The 22205-nt window shown below is 38.1% G+C and overlaps 1 protein-coding gene across 1 annotated transcript in view; it reads right to left on the bottom strand.

Moving 5' to 3' along the window:
- Positions 1-22205, bottom strand: part of TMC1 (transmembrane channel like 1) — a 190119-nt gene that overhangs the window by 2480 nt on the left and 165434 nt on the right. The window contains exons 15-19 of the mRNA XM_065879898.1: positions 15484-15551; positions 10366-10605; positions 5482-5607; positions 1358-1436; positions 1199-1250 (exon numbers count right to left, since the gene is read on the bottom strand). Coding sequence (XP_065735970.1) covers positions 1199-1250; positions 1358-1436; positions 5482-5607; positions 10366-10605; positions 15484-15551 — 565 coding nt within the window. The remainder of the gene's footprint in view (positions 1-1198; positions 1251-1357; positions 1437-5481; positions 5608-10365; positions 10606-15483; positions 15552-22205) is intronic.

The following is a 22205-nucleotide window of genomic DNA, read 5'->3' as shown; positions in this document are numbered from 1 at the left end:
ACAACATAGTGACTATAGTTGGTAACACTGTATTGTATAACTGAAATGTGCTGAAAGAGTAGAACTTATGCGTTCTCACCAAAAAAAAAAAAAAAAAAGGTAAATATGTGAGGTGATGGATGTGTTAATTAACTGGAGGTGGGAATCCTTTCATAATGTATGTGTATATCAAATTATCACATTGTACACTTCAAATGTGTTACAATTTTATTAGTCAATTATACCTCAATAGAGGTGAAAAAAAATTAATGCAGTTAAGAAACAAGTAGCTTAATGACAAAAAAAAAAAAAAAAAACTAAGACAAATATAATCTAAGGACACGACATTAGAAGTTGCTGCATCCACTTTTGCTGCCGTAAAGGCTGGCCAACATAAAAGGAGTGTAGTGTTGAAAGAACCACAGAGAAATGGGGTTCAATCCTGATTGCTTCTAAACTTGGGGTAAAATGTGACCAGAAGATTTACATACCACTCTTCTGTTCATTTGCGTGAACCAATACATTTTTCTACTTAAACTAATTGGGGTTGAGTTTTTAAAATTATTATTATTATTATTACTTATGGGGGAAAAAAGGCCGTACTAATATAAAGAGTTGTAGAGTTGGGAATGAGGGAAGAGTTGGAAAAGATTTTTATTGAATTTCTTAGGCATCACTTTTCCATGTAGAAGGCAAAACATATCAGTAATTTTGGCAAATAAGAGTATGCCTTATTCTAATAGTTTAAAAATTAAAGAGGTTAAAAAGTAAGAGAGGTTAACGAATTAGAGAAGGCTCTGGGAAAGCAACAGTGATGAGCCTAGAGGATACTATTAGCATCTTCCCAGTATATCCATCTATGTATAAAAATGGTCAAAATGGGCAGGAGAGATTAGGCATCTGTATCTGCTCTTTGTATGACTATGTATGTGGATGTTTTCTTCATCTTCCGTCAATTTGCAAGATCCCTTTTCTATCACTACTGCTACTTTTATATTCCTGAAGTTTTCTTTCTCTTTTCTTTCTCCCACTGGAAAACAACCAAACCCCCTGGATATGATGCCTGAAAAGGGCTTAAGAAGGTGGACAGTAAAGAGTATGGGGTGACTTGCTGGGGCAGTAATGCTCCTCTGCATCAAATGCCCCATTCTGAGAGGAAAAAAAGGAAGAGCATACTGTTTGTAGGGGAGAAAGAATGCAAACATAACATAGCTCAAACCTGCTCGTGCAGCTGCCATTTTCTTGTTTCGCAGTTTGTTCTCCAAAGCTTGCTACATAATAAAAAATAGTAGAGAAGAAGAACATGAGATTTCCTGATGCATTCTACTACTTGACATTAATAAAGACAAATATTTCTCTGAAATAAATTGTATCCTACCTGTTTCATCTTCTTTTTTAGATCCAGATTTGCTGCCTTCTGGCCTTTTGCAGTAGAATTGAGATAATAGATAGTCAAACTAAATTAAAAAAAATAAAATAAAATTTATGGTATTTTTCAGTTCCTCAAGATTCTTCTTAAATTTACATTAACTAAATCATATAATGTTGGCACTGGAGTGACTTTAAGGTATTTTCTACTCTGAACCTCTTTTGTAGATAAAAGCCTGAAGTACAGAGAGGTGAAGAAGTACATTCAGAATTCCACAGCAACTGGGGTGGACCTGGGAAGTTGGACCCCCAAGGCTCCTCCTCCACAGCCCAGGGCTCTGTCTGATGTTCCTCACTGCCTAATTTTAGGTTCTTCTTGGAAATGTATTAACATCACTTTAAGTTATAATTGAAAACACCATTTCAAATCGATACCAATGGCATCCAAGAGAACAGAAAATCTCTTGAAGCTTAGGGAATGTGTGGAATAAAAAGGAAATTGAAAAAAAAAAAAGGAAACTGACTTTCCACTTTAAATCCCTTCCTTTGGCTTTTACAACTAAGACCATAATCCTCATCGTCATAGTTAATTAACATGGCTTTTTTTCATCCATAGAATGTATTGTTTGCATTTCTCTCTCCTTCACAAGAAACTATTTCATAAAAGAATAGTCCTGGCATTTAAGTGACATTTCTAAAAAGAGCAAATTCCAGCCAAACATTTTTGCAAAAATAAACATGTTCATCTTCACAAAGCAAAACAAAGAAAGAATGCATTTAAAAAACAAAACAAAACGGGGCTTCCCTGGTGGCACGGTGGTTGAGAGTTCGCCTGCCAATGCAGGGGATGCGGGTTCGTGTCCCGGTCTGGGAGGATCCCACATGCCGCAGAGCGGCTGGGCCCGTGAGCCATGGCCGCTGAGCCTAAGTGTCCGGAGCCTGTGCTCCGCAACAGGAGGGGCCACAACAGTGAGAGGCCCGCGTACCACAAAAAAAAAAAAAAAAAAACAAAACACGTAACTGGCATTGCCCTTTATTGCAAATAACTGGTTACTGAACACATTTCCCCTACTCACCAACATGCCAGATCATAACCTTTATGAGCCATCTGCTGCTAGCAACAAGATTATTGATATCATTTCCGCTGGGTTTATTTCTTATACAAGTGATAGGATTTTGAATGAAATTACATACATGAAAGCATCTGGTGTAATATCTGGCATGAATTAGGTGTTCAATAAATATGGTGTGTCTGTGTATTGTAAGGGTTTTCTTAGAAAAGTGCCAGCATTTGGAGGAAGAACTCAAAGACCTCACAAGTCATTTGCAATTCTGTAATTCTCTATTTATCCATCACTTTTATTCTACCTTGAGATGCACCTTCAATGAGTATTCTTCATAGATCGTTTTTTAGTCTCCAAAGGAATGAAACCGCCTGCAGGGAACTAGCTCAAACTCTATTCAGTTACCCAAAAACCAACCAAGCTGATTTAATATGATTCATTGGGGAAATTCAAAATGCTTGTAAACATTCTCTAATTAAAGGTAATAAAAAGCCAAGCCAGGACTGCCTGGTGGCGCAGTGGTTAAGAATCCGCCTGCCAATGCAGGGGATACAGGTTTGCGCCCTGGTCCGGGAAGATCCCACGTGCCACAGAGCGACTGAGTCTGTGTGCCACAACTGCTGAGTCTGTGCTCTGGAGCCCGTGAGCCACAACTAGTGAGCCTGCATGCCACAACTACTGGAGCCCACGTGCCTAGAGCCCGTGCTCCGCAACAGGAGAAGCCACCGCAATGAGAAGCCAGCACACCGCAGCAAGGAGTGGCCCCCGCTAGCTGCAACTAGAGAAAACCCATACAACAAAGACCCAACGCAGCCAAAAAAAAAAAAAAAAAATCCAAGCCAACGGTATGGGCACCATAAAGTGCTGAAGATGAGACCTCAGTATTTGAAAAATCAAATCAGTAATAAGCTGAATTTCGGGTTTTAAATCAAAATGTCAGAACTAAAATCATCCTTGTGGGACATCTATTTGACCGTATATCATGCCAGTTTCCCTCTAGACAGTCTATAACAGGGGTTGTCAAACTATGGTCTCTGGGGCAAACCTGACTCCCAGCCTGTTATGTATGTATGGCCCATGAACTAAGATTGGTTTTTACATTTTAAAATAGTTATATAAGTACTTACATAATATCCTCACTTTTGCCTCTTGGACCACAAAGCCTGAAGTAACTACTATATGGTCCTTTAAGGAAAAGTGTGCCAACCCTGGGTGTGGACCATCTCTGACAAGTGGCTTCCAGTTCTTCTGAGCATTTCCACTCAGCCTGAACTCAGTGTTTGGTGCTGTAAATGAGTAGGTGGGAAATAAGTGGTGGGGAATAAAAGGACATGGGTTTGAATTTACCTATTAGCCATTTGATTTGGGGCAGATCTTCCATGTGCTTTCAATAATATGATTAATGAGGCCAACTTCTTAAGGTTATTGTGGAAATTAAATGAGTTAATATATGGATCGTGCCTGGAACAAAGGCAGTGTTCATTCCTCTTCCATACCCCTGGGGCAGCTTATTAAATCTTTAATTAGTGGCACTAGAACAATGTTGCTCCTTTGCTTAAAAATAAATCTCTCTCAATAAGTCAAGAATATAGTCATAAAATCTGACATTGTTTTGAGTGTGTGTGTTTTAAAACAAGACCTCCTTTTTACCATGAAAAGGCCTCGACTCCTAAAAGCCATGCTCTCAAAAGCCACTATATCGTAAAAACACTAAGAAGGAAAATCACTTCCAGGGCCATCTGGTGAAACACGCTGCATCCAGCAAGTCATTGTCTAACACATCTGCACCAGAGATTTACTATCAGATTCTTAACGGCACCCCATGATCAAGGTTCTGTACTACATAAAATAATCTGTTTTACTATTTAATTATCCCTACAGGCTATTAGCTCTCCCTCAAAGAAGGCATCATGGTGTAAAGGGGTGAGTGCTGGATTTACTGTCAAAGCCCTACTATTGTCATTTCTGATGTATTCTCACGGAGGGAAAAATGCCTTCCCTCCTCCAAGTCAGTTTCTTAATTTATAAACTTGAAGATGACACCTGCCCTCACTGATGTGGCTTGTGACCACGACCATCACAGAGACGATCCTAACAACTTGGCCCAGAACCCAGTTCATTTACTTAAATCACTGGGATTTCTCTCCCAATCTCTCCCTGAGATTTCCTAGTTTTACCTTTATTTAAACAAATCCAACGCTTTGTGTCAGCTTTGTTCCACTAAAGTGTCCACGAGGGTGACTTCATACTTGCCCTCCTTGATTGAGATCAGTGGCAGTTCTAGACTTTTTATTTAGGAAGGCCTTGGGGTTTGAAAGGAAGGACTGGGGCACTTTTTGTAGCTCTTCCATAGGAAGCATATATATATATATATATTTTTTTTTTTTTTTTTTTTGCTTAGAATGTAAGTTTACCTGTGGTGGCCAAGACTCAGAAACCAATGAAAGTAATACGGGAACAAAAGACCCCTCTCAAATTTCCCTTTGGATATCATCTCTGACTTCGAAAGGATAGACTAAGTGACCTTTCCAAGACCCTTCTGGTCCTCTGATTCTATCATCATGGGCAGACATAGTTATTAATGGCCTTCTAGGAAGAAGGACAGGGTAATTTCTAAGACCCCTTAAGCCTTTAGCCCTGAAATATAGCCTATAGGGCCCTCAAGGGGAATATTAACTTAGAGGCTCATCACTTCTGTGTATTCACAGCCATATGCTTTATGGAAAAAAGGTGGAGGTCAGCGGGGTGGGGAGGAAGCTTGATGTGCTGATTAGATTTAGTGTTTATGTTTCCCTTGCTGTAGCTGTTTACTGATAATTATTTTGGTTACTTGGGAAACAAATCTTATAATCCTAGGCAGGCAAAGACAGATGCAGATGGCTGTAAATTACATGCAGTAGGATCAGAATATGGCTCATGAGTTTTACCCTCTCACCACCACGTAATCAGTGCTGAATTGGTTAGGTTACAGCACAACCCCTGGGGAGAAAGAGAGTTGAAAACGCTGAAACTTAAAAGGCGCAGGAAGAACATTACAAAGGCTCTTTCTATGAGGAGGGAAAGCACATACACCATAACCAAAATAACAGCAATAACTAATCCAGGATTAGAAAGCTGTCTCAAGATCTTTGCCAGCCAGCTTGGAAAATCATGTTCCAGTGTCTCTCCGATGACTTCAAACATCCTATTTTTGCCACTGAAAAAAAAAGGAGAGAAGTTCATTTAAAACAGATGTAAAAACCATGTTTATAGCAAGATGTAAAAACTATGTTTATAGCAAGAAAACTAGAAATTTTTCTCAAACATTGCCTAAGTACTCTTTCAGGTTAGAAATCTGATGTTTAGCTACAACTCCTGACACTTTGGCCTCATACTGTCAACAAATGTATAAGATATGAGAAATGTTATGCCAACACAAACACATAGTCAAAGCAGTTAGGAAATTAACCACAGCATTAGGAGAAGATTAAAAAAAATTTTTTTTTTGGAGTATAGTTGATTTACAGTGTTGTGTTCGCTTCAGGTGCACTGCAAAGTGAATCGGTTATACATATACATATATCCACTCTTTTTAAGAATCCTTTCCCATAGAGGTCATTATGGAATATTGAGTGGAATTCCCTGTGCTATACAGTAAGTCCTTATTAGTTATCTATTTTATATATAGCAGTGTATATGTCAACCCCAATCTCCCAATTTATCCCTTCCCTCCAGGAGAAGATTTTTTTAAAGCTATATTTCTAAGATTTGGGCTACTTGGGAACAAATATGTTATATAAAATATAAATATACCTTATATATGTATGAAAATATATTTTATAAATAGCTTGTAAGTCTACTCTTCAGCAGCTGTTATTATATGAGAATACTTTCTTTGGGCTGAACAAATAGTGTGCTCAATTTTTTTAATTAGCCTTGGAAATGAGCATAAGGAATAGCTTAATGGAATAAAATTCACAAATAATCCAATATCTCTTTCCATGTTACAGCTTCTATCTCATCTTCCACCAGACCTCTTTCATCTGAGCTATTAATAGGTAACTGCACTGAATGCTGAATCCTTTCTCTCTCAGTATTTCTTCTGGACGGGCCCTAATGAATACCAGCTAAGAACAGAAAATGGGAAGAGAAAGAAAACAAGCCTAAAAAGCAAAGGTCCTTAGTGAGTTTGTTTTCAGCCCCTATAAACTAGAGAAATGAGAGCAGGATGTCTGTCTTAACTTAGTATATAATATTCAGCATTATCAGGTAACACCCATCATGCCAAATTATTTTTTTCTGTATATACATATTGATTCTACTATGAAATGATGTAATTTTCAGAGAAGATATTGCATTATTTATCAGCAATTTGTATGTATCATGAGAATAAAGGTTGGCATAACACTGAGTAAAATATTTTGGCTTCACTTTTGTTTTTTGACCTTTATACATTCTTAACTACTAATTGAACAGGACCCACAAGTTCCAGATCAGATTTTTTTTCTCTCCAGTATCTTTTAATAGACTGAGAGTGACTTCAAGTATCTTGTCAGGAGTCACTGGACTACAGAGGTATAAATTTTGCTTCACAAATTATAGATCTACACACTGACTAGCAAGACCTATGATACATAAGGGGGGGATGAAGCTTACTGACAATTTAAGATTATATCAACCTATTGTACTAAGGTTTCTCATTCTTCATCCATTCTAGCTGACCATGCTTCATGACCATGACATATGGAATACAGCCAGAATGAGGAGACAGGCAAGGAGGATGAGAAAAAATGAGACAATCCACCCCACCTTCTCCAGCCTCTAGGGCTGTGTTTGATGAATGTCAGAATGAGGGAACTGGAATTTTACAAAACCATCCCTACCCACAAAGGTCTTCTTTGCATCCAGTGTATGAGAAATGTGAAGTTATTAGTATCTCTGAGGATTCTTGGGTGCCTTTTCCAGGACAGGTCTCTTACCAGGAGTCCAGATCTTTTATTATACACAAACTATAGAAGCATCTACAAATCCTGGCACTCCCTTTTTCTGACGGGTGAACCAAAGTATACATATTCCCAGAAGTCCTTTCCAGCCTGTTGCGAGTATACAGCCAAGTGAAATGTTACTGAAGTTAATCTATAGCTCTCTTGGGCATAGCTCCATCCACCCTAATTAGAATAGTCTATGTCTGTCTTTTCAGCCAGACCGAAAGGTCCACCTGGCCAGAATCAATGCCCAATGTACACCTACATCTCCTCTAGTGCTTAATGCATGACAAACAGTCATTCTTCATTCATTAACTCAAATTACTGGCCAACACTCTACTGTGTTTTGACTCACAGAGATGAAAATATTCTGTCCCTAAACTCTAGAAGTCAGCTACACTATTAAGAAAAATCAACACATCAAGTGAGTAATGTAATAGCAGTGTCACGATATAATATAAACCCATACATGTTATATGATCTCAGTTATTTTAAAAATCTGCATAAGAAGAAAACCAGAATACAAAATGCCAAAAAAATGTTGAGAGTTGTTATTTCAGGTCTTTGGTTAGTGTTTATTTTCATGTGAAAATTTCTATAATTTCTGTTTTTTCTAGGATAAACACATATTACCTTTGCAGTTAGATGAAAATACACGAAGTTATAATTACCATAATGTTAGCAGGGAGGTGTGTGAGAACCTAGAGAACTACAAATTGTCCAGAATTATTAGTGAGGGAGCTGGGGGAGAAACATCAAGTGTCAGGAAATGTGGTAGAGCAATTAGAATTTTCTTCATCTGGACACCAAAGAAATAGTTTTTTAATTGTCAAACTGTTAAGGTAAATCCACTTAATAGCCTACTGGAATAATTTTCTGGAAAATTCACCCTCCCTAGCCAGTTCTTATGAAACCAGAACAAGCTAGACTATCTCATCAAATTGCTTTGCAGAATGGGTCTTCTAAGGTATTGTAGCCACCTTACCTGAAAACATACATGCACCTGGGAGAGCCTGGCCATTACTGTGCTGGTCCTATTAACCTACCTCAAATGCACGTTTACCAATTTGCTGCCCACCAGGGTGCCAAGTAGGGTCAGATACACTTCACTAGGCAGGCTGGTCAAACCACCTCAAACTCAGGGTCCAAAAGGATGGCAAATCATGAGTCTCCTACTAATATATCCTTTCTCACCTCACTACCAAGGCAGAACAATGCTTAAAGCTTTAAAATCTAGAGAATAAACCAAGTATACATTCTTTTGCTCCAGGAACAACAGACTGTCTAAATAGGACAGAGGTACCCCTTTCCCAATACTCTACTAAAAATATTTAAATTTCCTTGATCTCAAAATAGTGATATACATGCTGCTCATCTGCCAAAGTTTGCCAATTAGGAAACAGTTGGTCAAAGTCAGATACTATGTGTTAGACACAGACTAAGTTTTATTCATTAATATCATAGTAACTCAGTGTGATTTAAAGAGGCAAAGGAGTTAGGATGCAAAAAGCTAAAATTGTGCAGTCATTGTACGTGACTAGCTCAATGATATTTTTAATATTAATGGACCTTTGTTACCACCACCCAGCTCCGTGTTGACCTTGGGGGGTTTCCCTGGCAGACAACTAAGTTCCTTTGATATGTTTTTCTGAGAAGGACCCATTTCCAATTAAAAAGTTAAAAGCACCTCTAAAACTTATCCTGAATATTTAGTTGTGTGGGTAATTTGCAATTAACCAAAGTCTTTAGATGACTTGTCTCTTGAACTTGGTACCCTGAGCTTTATTAAGACCAATTGCTCTTCCAAAACTGTACTTTCATATTTAGCCTCCAGATGTCACTGTCTGCATTATTTACTTCCCCCCACCTGGGTGGGGCGGGGGAACAGGACTTGTCAACTTCAGCTTCCTGAATATGTATGACAGAACTCCAGCTGTTTTTGCACAATCAGTAGGCTTAACATTTTCTTTCTTTATGTCCAGGAAAGCAGTAATAACAGACTATTATTAGAATGAAAATGCTTCTTTTATACTTAAGTCTGTGGGCAAAGAATATTTTGACTTTAATTTAATAACTTGGGTCTGACAGCATGAAGGAGAAATTATACATGTCCACTACTGCATCATGCTTGTCATTCACATGGCTTTTTGTATTCACATTTTCCCACTGAAAAGCAGAAATAACTCAAATGCATGCTGATCAGTGACTCAACACGTAGAGATTCTTGGGTGGACTTGTGGTAGAATGAAATCTCAATCCTCCAGATCTGGAAACTTTGCTTTCTTGGTAAGTGTCACAGGGAACGCTGTCATAGAGAACTGTAGAAAAGTATATTTCTAAGCTGGATCAAAGGGCCTTCTTGACTCTATATTACTGACTTGTGTGATTTATTCTTGTTATTTGAGGAGAATATACACGAGGAACATCCTTAATTTTTTTCCTAGCATGTAGATTTGGATTATAAATTATGTGACCCTCTTTATATTCATTATTATCTAATAATGATCCCATTTCCTAGGTAGCTTGTGGAGTCATCTTTCTTTTTTCCTTCCTCCCTCCCTCCCTTCCTTCCTCTTTTATATTTTCAATTAGGTGGTTCATGTGAAAAATAACAATAGCTTCCAATGTCTGAATGAGATGACCTAGCATCAGGAAAATGTTCATATCCAGACTAGTGTAATCAAACCTTGCTCTTCGTTATCTCCTTATACAGAAATAGCTCAGATTCAGTGTACATATTTTACACGGACAGAGCCTGGAGCAGTTATTTTCCCTTTTATGATTGCTAAGTGAGAAAATATCAATAGATGGATCTTGCTTAAGAATTTCCACGTCACATAATGAGCCTGAATATCTAAAAGAGCTCAATTCCTACAGACCAAAATGTCACTGTTTGGGGGAAAAAAAAAATAGCTTATACGACGAGTGACCATTCCCATCTCCACCCCTGAAAGAAAACTTTGCCCAAAAGAAATTGCAAAGGCAAGAACCTGAAGGGGCCACAGTCGAAAGATGGTGGGAGGGACACGATCATGTACAGGACGGGCATGGTGGACAGGAAGAGGATGAGCAACAGCATTCCCAGATAGAAGGTATTCCCTCTGGAAGATTTGAAGACCCTCGCCTCAGGAACGTTGCAACACATCACAGCCCAGCCCTGGAAGTACATGGATGTGTGGAGCCGAAGGATATTGATGCCTGGGAGGCTGGGAGCGAAGAAGGAGCCCATCCTGGAAAGAAAAACAGAGCTCTGCTCACCATGGAGCTTCACTCCCCAACAGAGTCACACAGTCCGTATTTATTTTATATCATGCTTATTTGCCAAAGGCAGAAAGTGTGTTTGCCACTTTCAATCACATAAACCCTTCATGTTAATAAACTTAACTAATTCTATTTCCATCTCCTGTACACATTTTACCATCTTCCCCATTATTGCAGATATTGTGTACTTACGTCTTTCACAGAAACTCTGCTGGTCGCTAACTATATCCACTTATCATTAGTAAATTTAAACTACAACAGACCAAACAGTATATTATATTTGTTCTACTTCTCTCTTCTACTTGTAAAAAAAATTTACTTTCCCCTAATATTCATATCATTAATATATCTAAAAATTTAGCTTTAAAAAAAACTTCCCCCCAAAATTTTAAAAATTAAAAAATTAGCTTTTCTTATAATTAACCCTTAAAATCACCCATTATATTCAAATAAACTGCATATGTGCATTAATTATTTTGTCATAGCTAATTAATTTTTACTTAATGAAAGAGAAAATGTTAAAGTAAGTTTTTCTGATGTTATCTTCTATTTGTGGCTGTTATGGTATTTTAGAGCCAATGGGAATTACGTATTTGTGCCTCATAAAATACTATGTTTTGTTGATATTCCATTGCAAGCTTTATGTGTTTATGAAATGAAAATTTGACACATCCATTTAATTTAGTTTATGTTTACTTTCTTATTTTAGTTTGTCCAGGAAATCCACTGGTCTGTACATGAGATTTTTAAAAAGTATTTTAAAATGCCACTTTTAAACAGGAACCATTTGGGTGAGGTCACTCTTACTTGATGGCTTCAGTGGTTATTATTTCAACAAAATAAATTTCAATTTTCTTTGATGAGAAAATCCATCAGTACCATAAAGCACCATAATGGCAATTTATTAAACCGAAACTCAAAAGAGGATACATGTACACTTATTTCAGAAGTATAAGCAGAATCCTATCTTTTAAACTGTCCCAAATATAATAAAACCTTCAGCAATTCTAGTTAGGGTTTGCATGTTATATTTCCTGGTCATGTAGAATAATTTTTTAAATCAGTCCAATGTAAATTTGGTATATTATGGAGAGCAGGGGGTTGAGTTAGATGAAGAAGTTAGTTTTGGCTATAATTGAACTTGTGCAATCCAACATTAAACCATTTCATTGAAAAGTGCTAACCTGCTACAGTTTGTGCTGTGTTGTTGATAGGTTTCCATACAACAGATCTGAAAAACATTTAACATACTGAATTGACCATAGATTTTGTAGAAAGTTAAACTATTAAAAAAATGGTATGTACTTTGGGTGATGATGATTTGTCCATGTAGGTTCATCAATGACAACAAATGTACAGCGTGGTGGAAGATGTCAACAGTGGGAAAGGCTGTGCGTGGGTGGGGACAGGGGGTATATGGGAACTCTGTACTTTCCACTCAATTTTGCTGCGAACCTATAACTTCTCTAAGATATAAAGTTCATTAGTTTTTTTTAAATGAGGGTAAACTTTGGAACAATGCTGTGTATCTTGGTTACAGGATAGCAAGAGAGAATCTGGAACCCCAGAAACATGAGCAAGTACGTGAGTGACAGTCCCAGCTGAGGGGTCAGAATTACAAAGCACTAGATTATATTCCCAAATGCCAACGTCTGTAATGTAACATGCTTGCAGGTGATTGTGCTTGCCCCCTTCTAAAAGTCAGGCTTGGCCATGTGATTTGTTTTGGCCAGTAAAGTAGAGATAAAAATGAAGTGTCTCACTACGGGATGGAAACTTTAATAGCACTGTAGGGTTTTTTGTTCTCTTCTCTCTCTGCTCTGACCAGTGATGTTCCAGATGGATCCTATTCTATCACAGTCTATGACTCCACAGTGAGAGTAACTAACATGAGCACAGTCCTTTACCAACTCACATTGGACACATGGAGTAAATAAGAAATAAACTTTTCCTTTTCTAAGCCACTGAGATTTGGGGGTTTGTATTTAATTGCTGCACAACCTAGTCTATCCTAAGATACAGTTTTGCCTAAAGCCACATATATGTGTACCTATACATAGGCATGCGTTGTTTATCTGTATGCACACATATGGACACTCATATATGTAAGTGCATCTACAGATGAATAAATTTCAGAATTTAAAAATAAATATCACATAGGCATTTTGAACAAATGACTCAAGAACATTATCCTAGAAAAAGAGATCCCGGCACAGTGATATCTGAATCTTAAAGCTCATTCTTTCTTTGCCCGTGACTCACTAATCAGCTCAGCTCACTAAGTCCCTTAGCCAGACCTGATCCCGTCATCTGTCAGTTGAAGATCACTGTAATACCTTAGGCTTATAAAATGCTTTTCTTCCAAGAAGATCAAAGCAAATCAAAGCTTCTTTTATTTAGCTCTTCTTATTGTTCCAGTGACACGGTACGTGTCAGGTAAATTATTCACATTTGATCAAGTGAGAAAATGAGGTAGCAGAAAGTGACAAGACTGGCAGGGAGATACAGGAGACAGCATTGGAACAACATCTAAACGTATCTTCTTTCTCACTGTGTGTGCTCTGCCTCAGCTACACCCTGCTCTGATAGAGTAGAGATATGATATGCTTTCATCATTTAAAAATATGATTACAAAACCTACGCTATTTTAAAAAGACGTGTAAAATATAGTTTTACTGATCATATCAGCCAATTCATAAAAAAATGGATGTTACCTATAATTGTTTGACTTTAATAACATCGGTGTAAATAACCTTCATTACTCAGAAACTCCTAAAGCAGTTACTGAATGTCTCCAGTCACAAACCAATAAAATTGAACACAAAATCTCCATCCTCTTTTGATCATTTCTGTAGCAAATGGCCATACTTAGGCATCAGATCCTTATGCCTCATAAAATAGTGGATTACATGTGTGAGTACAAGGGAGCCTTCTAAACCTAGACTACACACTCCCCACACCACATCCCTACCCTGTCACCAACTTCCTGGCAGTTAGGAAAAGACCATTTGTACAAAGGGTTGACCTGAAGGGGAATAATAGTTATTCAATATTTTGCTTCTAGAACTCTGGGAAGTGTGTGAATATCTTAGTACACTCAAAAAACACAATCACTTTCTAAAGTCCTCTTCAAACTAACCGGAAGCAATATTTGACCAATATCTGGAGGGTGAATACATAGAAAATGATAGTGTAATGATACTGCAAAGATTCTGATGATGGGTCTGCCCATGAGAAAACTGGAGAAGATTGTTTAGATATTTAAGAATTTTAATATGAACAACAGTGGGCTAAATAGGTACAAAATTACAAGTGAAACAAATCAGGACACAATTATAAGAGCTTTGCTGACAATGAAAACAAATTTCTAGGCCAATCTGTTGTCTTCACTATGAAAGAACAAGAAATAGACATGCAGCATATGTCTGCACAAATGGCGCCACGCCAGGCCTGAGGGATTTACGACACTCTGCATAAGAGCCAGGGAGTTTTAAAACTGATATAAGGCAGTGGTTTCTCATTACTCCAATAGCACCGTTAGCCATTTTCTGCCATGACAGCAGAATCCCCTACAGGAAATGAAAGATCTGGAAGCTGAGCCCTTTGCTATCTCTGGTGATAGTCACATGTTGAGCCACCTTGACTTTCCTCTTTGCTTGGAGAAGAAAGGATGCATTTCATTCCTTAATGACTCTCTGGACATATAAGCCATAACCTGTAAAATTTAGAAAGCAAGGGAACAGGAATCACGTTTTTAAACATACCTGACAATGGAGAGGAGGATCTTTTCATAGTCTTCTCTTCAGATTGATTGACCTAGTGAGGCACAGAAATCTGACAGGCCCCAAGGCGGGATGATGAGGCCCTTGACTGTGGTCTTTATATTACTGAAGCAAGATCATTTTTACTTTTGCAGAGAGGTTTGCTCTCACAAAGGTTTAACAATTCAGACTAGCTATGGTTGAAGGAGTTGAGTAATAGATGAAGCTTGCACAAAAACTGACCCCAGTAACTAGTACTTGCACCTAGGACAATGGTGTGATTGGCACAATATTAGATCTGTGTCAATGGGATAAAGAAGCTCAGGTAACTGCTTGTGGGTTGGGGTGTTCTTAGTTAAGAGTGACAGATTTTCAAGACACACGGTCCACAGATGAATCTCCTGCTATGATTCCATTTTTAAAGTCAAAAATGGTTTCTACTGTATCAACTCATCTTAACCTGTCAAAGTTTACAGTGAAAATGCTTTCATTTAATAAAAGATATAACAATCCTTTGTACATTAAAAGAAATAATTCCGATGTGCAAGTGGCCCCATGAAACAAATTACTAAATAAAGATCATATTTCTAACTAAACCTTCCTAAAACATGTATTTCATCTCTATAAACTACTGGATTTGGTAAGCTAATAGTTTTTAAAGTAGCTATAAATTCCATTTAAAACATATTCAATAGTGACTGCAAATAAAATAAGTTTCTTGGAAAGACTTTACACTAATTTCTTTCATTCTTAACATGGGGTAATAGGATCATTAATGTTTCACTGTCAGATCCTAGTATCACAGGATATGAAACTATAAAAAGCCTTCAAATAATCTAGAAGCCAGAACCTAAACTCCCAGTATTTGATGAAGGAGTGCTCTGCAAAACAGGCAGATGCCTTTTAGAATTAAGATTTAAAATATGGGGAAATAAAGTAAACTCTTCATAGCCATTCACTTTGCAAAAAGACAAATGTTGAGTTAGATACAGACTGTGGACTTCTCTAACACCAGGCTACAGTGCTTCATGCAAAAATGATCTTGGAGGCTTTCTTCAAGTGATAAACTGTCCACAGTTGGCTTACCAGATCATTCCTTGATTGAAGATCAGAGCGAGGACATTGCCACTGATGTCAAATTCGGTGTATGAAGGCTAGAGGAGACATTCACTGTATTAGCATCTCAAATGGCAAAAACTGAAAGGCAAGTGTTTCATATTTCTATATAGGTATGGCTAGACTTGCAACTACTTTCTTGCAGCAACAACAGCAGAATAATCAATACAATAAATAATTAGCGATAAAATAATAAGGCATCCTTTTTAACACAGTAAGACATTTTAAAATTCTGTCATTCGATGCTGTGGAAGTGTGATGAGACATACGCTCTCATATACTGCTGGTGAAAGTAAAACTTGGAATAAACTTTTAGAAAACAATTTGACAATACATATGAAAAGTTTTAAAAACTTCATCCTCTTTGACCCTGTAAATTTACTTCTAGAAATTTGTTTTAACAAAATAATCCTAAATGCTAACAAATTTTAAGAAGCAGAGATGAAACCATCTAAATGTCCAACACTGGTTAAGTAAATACAGTTTAACTATGCTATGATATATATTGCAGCTAATTACAATCACCGTTGGAAGGATATTTATATAACCAAGAGAAAACTATGCTCTAATGTTAAACAAAAAATATGTAAACTTATACATTATTTTTTCTACTCAATATGAAACTATGCATAAAGAAAAAACTTAAAAGTGATCGGCAAAATTAATAGTTGTTATATGTGGGTGATGGATTATGCTTTTATTTTCTTCTTTAAGTTTTGCGTATTTAAAATACTTTTATTAAAAAATGTGAATTTCTTTTACAATAAAAAATATAGAGGGGCTTCCCTGGTGGCGCAGTGGTTGGGAGTCCGCCTGCCGATGCAGGGGACATGGGTTCGTGCCCCGGTCTGGGAAGATCCCACATGCCGCGGAGCGGCTGGGCCCGTGAGCCATGGGCGCTGAGCCTGCGTGTCCGGAGCCTGTGCTCCGCAACGGGAGAGGCCACAACAGTGAGAGGTCCGCGTACCACAAAAAAAAAAAAAAAAAAAAAAAAAAGAGAGAGCAATACAATGAAAGTTTAAGAAGTTGTTCAACTCATTGTCCAGTGTTCACTCCTAGATGATACCATCCTACTCAGGGCAGCAGCACCAGGCTGTTCTTTGTACACAGGGGACACCAGTTGGAACTGAGGTGGGCATCTGTCCTAGGAGGACCCATCCAAAGGCTTCCTGGTGACACATTAGGCATCTTAGAAAGAAAGCTCTGTCAATGGAGTAATGCTAATTAGCAAAGACCATAAAGCTGGGTCCTATTTAATTTGAGATAGAGAATAATCAATCAGGAAATTGACTAACTGGTAACAAAAGAAAAAGCAAACAGCAAAAAATATAAAGTGAGAGGACCACAAAGAGAGAGTAATAGAGTGGCAGGACCTGATGACTGCCCCAGATCCTGACATCTGCAGGTGTGGCTTCAGACCACATGTATCCTCATAATAACTCCCTCCCTAGCACACATATATACGCACAGCACAACGCTCATGTGCACACACACACATACAAAATCAAACAACCTGAGAGCGTCTCAGTTTTTCTTAAACCCAAGCACCCAAAAATATATTTGTAAGAAGATAAAATAGGTCTCTGATTTGGAGTCCCAAAAAATCTTTCACAATTTTTGAACACTCTGCCTCAAGAATTCTTGAATCCAGGCGTCAAATTCATCACTTCCCAAAAGGCAACAGTACTCTCCTAGTTAACTGAAAGGTATGCGCGATGTGCCTTGTAACAGATTCAGGTAGTAGATGTCAAGTCTGACATAACAAGAATGGTTAAATAGCAAGATATAATAATACTAAGATGATACATAATGAAAAAATAAATAACCCTACATAAGGAGGACAAAGATGACAGATGATTTCAACAAAAATTCACTCAAGATACTACTAAAGAATATACAAAGTGTTTCACTTAGTTTGCAGATCATCAAGAAGCTTAATGTTCGTAAGATGCAAAGAGGTTAGGTTGACAGTTTTTGTTCTAAAATCAACATGAAAAAAGTGTGGTTTTCATGGAAAACGAAGAAAATGAATTGCTTCTAATCTGGAGAAACGTTAGCTCTGAGTCTTTCTCTTTCCCCAGGAGCACTTTGCTCTGGATCAACTCCCCTTTTCTCCTGGAGCCCTGTGAGATCACAGAACACATGTGACAAATGCTCAGTCGGTGGTCTGCACCATCTGTGGCCTTGGAACAGCTCTTCTCTGTGTCCGTTTAAGAATCAAACCTTCAACCTTGGCCTCTTTAGAAGAGTGTCAGATTTAGCCCACCAAACTAAGGAAAATGAAAAAAATTCAAACTTTTAGAAGTACATTTCTTTTATTCTCACAAGCATACAAACCTCTTAAAGGCCATTTGAGATGAGATATTTTTATAACCAGGTGACCAGAAAAGCACAAAGGACACACTAGGAACCCTTGGTTTCATACTGTGTGTGCAGCAGGGGCAGCTGGAGGAATAAAATCTTTGATGCATAAATTGATTGACCAGATGCAGAGAAAGGGTACCTCCACACTCCCTACTGTGACAAGTGGTTTTGTGATACAGACACTCGTCTGGGATTCAGACTCGAGTATGAGACTTTGCCCTGCCATTTGCTCGCTGAGTGAGCTGAGCCAGTCACTAATCAAATCAGGCCTCAGTTTCCTCACAGATAAACTAATGAAATGAACTAGATCAGGGGTTGGTGCATTATGACCCATGAGCCAAATGTGGACCACCATCAAGTTTTTTAAATAAAGTTTTTTTTAGAATATAGCTACATTCATTCATTTCTGTATTGTCTATTGCTGTCTGGGATGAAAACAGGAATGTCATAGTTACAACAGAGACCACATAGCCTGATGCAAGGGAAATGACTTGTTTTTCTCTATGATTACACTCTACTCATGATACTTCTGACACAGATGTATAGGTTCTTCCCCCAAACCAAGCATTTTCCCAACTTTCTGTGGATACCATCTCGATGTCCTACAATTTAACTCAATTCTGACACTAACTGTCCAGAGTTGGCACAGATCCCACAGGTTAAGGTCTTGGTGCCACAAGACTGCCCCACACTTTAGATGAAAGCCTCACACTTTAATTGAAAGCTCAGGTTGTCACCTATGCTGACTGATGGGCTGTAAACTGGAGAGTCTCACGACTCCCTCCTTAGCTTTGATCATTTGCTAGAGTAGCTCACAGATCTCAGGAAAACAGTTTGTTTACTAGATTACTGGTTGATTATAAAAGGATACAACTCAGGAACAGCCAGATGGAAGAGGTGCATAGTATGAGGGAAACGGTACAGAGTTTCCTTGCCTTCTCCACGTGCACCCTCTTTCTGGCACCTCAATGTGTTCAGCAACATGGAAGTTCTCGAAACCCCAGGGTTCAGAGATTCTTATGGAGACTTCATCACAGGGACAAAATCAATCATTAACTCAGTCTCCAGCCTCTCTCCCCTCCCTGGAGGATGAGGGGATGAGGCTGAAATTTCTGCGTTTCTAATTATGGTCAGGTCTTTCTGCTGACAAGCCCCCAAACTGAAGCTATCCAGGAGCCCACCAAGAGCTGCCTCATTGGAAAAAATAATGCTCCTATCACCCACAATATTCCAAGGAATTTAGGAACTCTGCATCAAGAGCCAGGGTTAAAGACCAAATATAAGAACAAAAGATGTTCCTAGCACCATCACTGCTTTGTAAATTACAAAAATTTTAGGCGCTCCAGCCGGGAATTGGAATGAAGACCAAAATATATATTTCTCACTACACCACAATAACATACTTGCAGAAGTGAAAATACTTATTGTGCAATCTTTTACAGAGAAAGTTTGCCTACTTCTGAACTAGATAATTTCTAAGATCCCTTTCTAATCTAAAATCTGTAATTGGTTGACTCAGTTATTAAAGAATTGCTTCTTGGGACTTCCGTGGTAGTGCTCCCAATGCAGGGGGCCTGGGTTTACCCCTGGTCAGGGAACTAGATCCCACATGCATGCTGTCACTAAGAGTTCACATGCCACAACTAAGGAGCCCTCGAGCTGCAACTAAGCAACCCACGTTCTGCAACTAAGGAGCTGGTGAGCCACAACTAAGGAGCCCGTGAGTCGTAACTAAGGAGCCTGCCTGCCACAACTAAGACCCAGTGCAACCAAATAAATAAAATTTATATTTAAAAAAATTTTTTTTAATTGCTTTTCTCTAAACACCTTAAAAATAGAATTTATACTCCATTCATTAAACTCAGAAACTCCCACTCTAAAAACGAAACAAATGAAAGAAAGCAAACACACACACACACACACACACACACACACACACACACACACACGGTATGAAATTCAAGGCTCATTCTTTTAGAGGTGGATTTTTAAAAATATGAGATCATACTATAGTTTCTTTTTTTTAAAGCTAATACACTAATAATATGAGTGTAAATCAATTTGCAAAGTGTTGCCTCTAAAATATAAAAAGCTTAAAGGTAAATGATGCTTGAGAAAACACAGGTTTTCTCGTAACCCGAGTTAACAAAATGATTCAAATGGAGTAAGTGTAATAAAGTCCCTAGGGGCTGCTCATCCATAATAAGATTTTTAGGGGCCAGCAACAGAGAAGCCAATCTGGATTTGGGTTGGGGTCCGTAATAGTCAAGGAACTAGAAATTTTCTTGCTTTATTTTTAGACCTTTGTTTGTGGTGGGCTAGAGTCAGTTATCTACCCAGAAGGAAAACATATGGTACTCACTGGACGAAAAAGCCTGAGAAAACCCATCCTCTCTCTGCAAGTTTAATTATTTGGGGCAAACCATCAACCTCTGGATATTGTGAAATGCAATTCAGGATCTCAGAGATAATTCTGTCATTGCAATGACCTGCCTGACTTTCGTCACACAAATCTCATTTCCTACAGCTGGAATCACACTGCTTAGAGCTGCAGGCTGGCCTGGCCTGTGGCACTGGGGCAATGGCACTCAAGGGTGGTCCCAGACCAGAAGCAGCATCAACATCTGGGAACTTTTTAGTAATGTAAATTCTCAGGCCCTGCCCCAGATCTACTGAATCAGAAACCTGTGTTTTCATGTGCCTTCAGAGCATTCTGATATATGCTCAAATTAGCGAACTACTAACCTAGAACAAATCCAACCCTCGTCCACTAGGTTGATTCAGCACCTCAGGGCTTTGCACTATAACCCTAGTTGCCTGCAGATAGACTCTGTCCAGTCCAGCCTATTCTGTCCCTTTGCCCATGTTCTCACACCTTTGTTGGATACCCATGACTTCTTACTGACTCTTTATCATGCCATCTTCCTGGACCGCTAAATAGTATCTCATTCCCAGAAAGGGAATATCAGTTTATTTCCTAATTCTATATCCCAGCCCCTCCTGCTAATTCCATTCTACAGCAAGAAACCTGTCTAAGCATTTGACTTACAAATGCTATGGATTGGCTCATGAATTAGTCATGCTTTGGCAGAGTCCTTGAAATTTCTAGGGGTAAGAATTACAGTGAAAATTCAATATGATGGAAATCTGGTTGACGGCTTTGAAGTCAATCAGATGTGGATTTCAGTTCTACCTCCACCATTGAGCAGTTATATGTCTTTGAGCAAATTATTAAAAATCTCTAAACCTCAGTTTACTGTAAAGTAGAAAAATATTATCTACCTCATAGCGTTGCTGGTATGGTTACACAGAATAATATATGTAAAGCATTTTGTAGATGTTCTAACACATGGCAAGCTCTACATAAAAATATAATACAGTATAATATGATTAGTAATATACTCTGATGGTCTGTGAATCATATGCCTCTTATTTATGGGTAATCTTGCACTCCATCAGATCTCAGGAAAATCTCCCATATTTTCCATTCACATAAATTCAACAAGGAGCACCTTAAAATGTAACTTTAAACGAGGTTTAACCAAGCTGAGGTTTTAATTAGATTGAACATACTCTTACCCTATGCCATGTATTCAGTCCATTTCTTCCTGGATACTATTTACCTACTTCATTGACAAATGGCAAGGATGGTGTCAACATAAATTAAAGTGAGAGTTAAAGGCATTCTGTGTTGAACTATTGCAGAAAACCCAGAGTTTACAAGAGGACTGAGGGTGGTTTTGCTGAATCAGGGTGGTTAAAATCCTTTCTGGGAGCAAACCATTCCACTCCCATGAGTCAGTGAACTCTTTAGAAACACTGAGAACTACCTGCTATGCTCAGAGAAGTCTTAGGAAAGATTAACTTACATTACATGGTCTAACAGTCTGCTCCTAGCCAGTAATTTTCCCACCTCAATTCATCTTCATAGGTTTGTTGTGGTAATACTTTGGCCATGAATTTATAACTGGAAAATATACAGAGTCACTTTTAACCCAATTTACTCAGATATAACCAGTGTATAATTCAGTATATTTAACATAATGGCTTTTCCAGAGGGATATTTCATTGTCCTTATTTATTCACTGGCTATATACTTAGGCAACTCCAATTCAGACTCTTAATTTTTTATATGTAAAATAAAAGCATTATGACTGATTTTGTCAAAACTCCACCTAACCTTAATATTCAGTGAATCTCTGAATCTAATGCTGGAGTCTGCAGAGTTTAGACTTTATAGAGGTTAATTATTGTTATAAAAGTGAATGAACTTTTTCAAAAATATCTTCTCTATAACTGAGCAATTCAACCTAGAGAAATTTCTCATA

Source organism: Phocoena phocoena, chromosome 6, assembly GCF_963924675.1.
Source record: "Phocoena phocoena chromosome 6, mPhoPho1.1, whole genome shotgun sequence".
NCBI classification, from domain to species: domain Eukaryota; kingdom Metazoa; phylum Chordata; class Mammalia; order Artiodactyla; family Phocoenidae; genus Phocoena; species Phocoena phocoena.
Note: the sequence above shows the minus strand (reverse complement) of the source record. Positions and strands in the feature narration are given on the sequence as shown.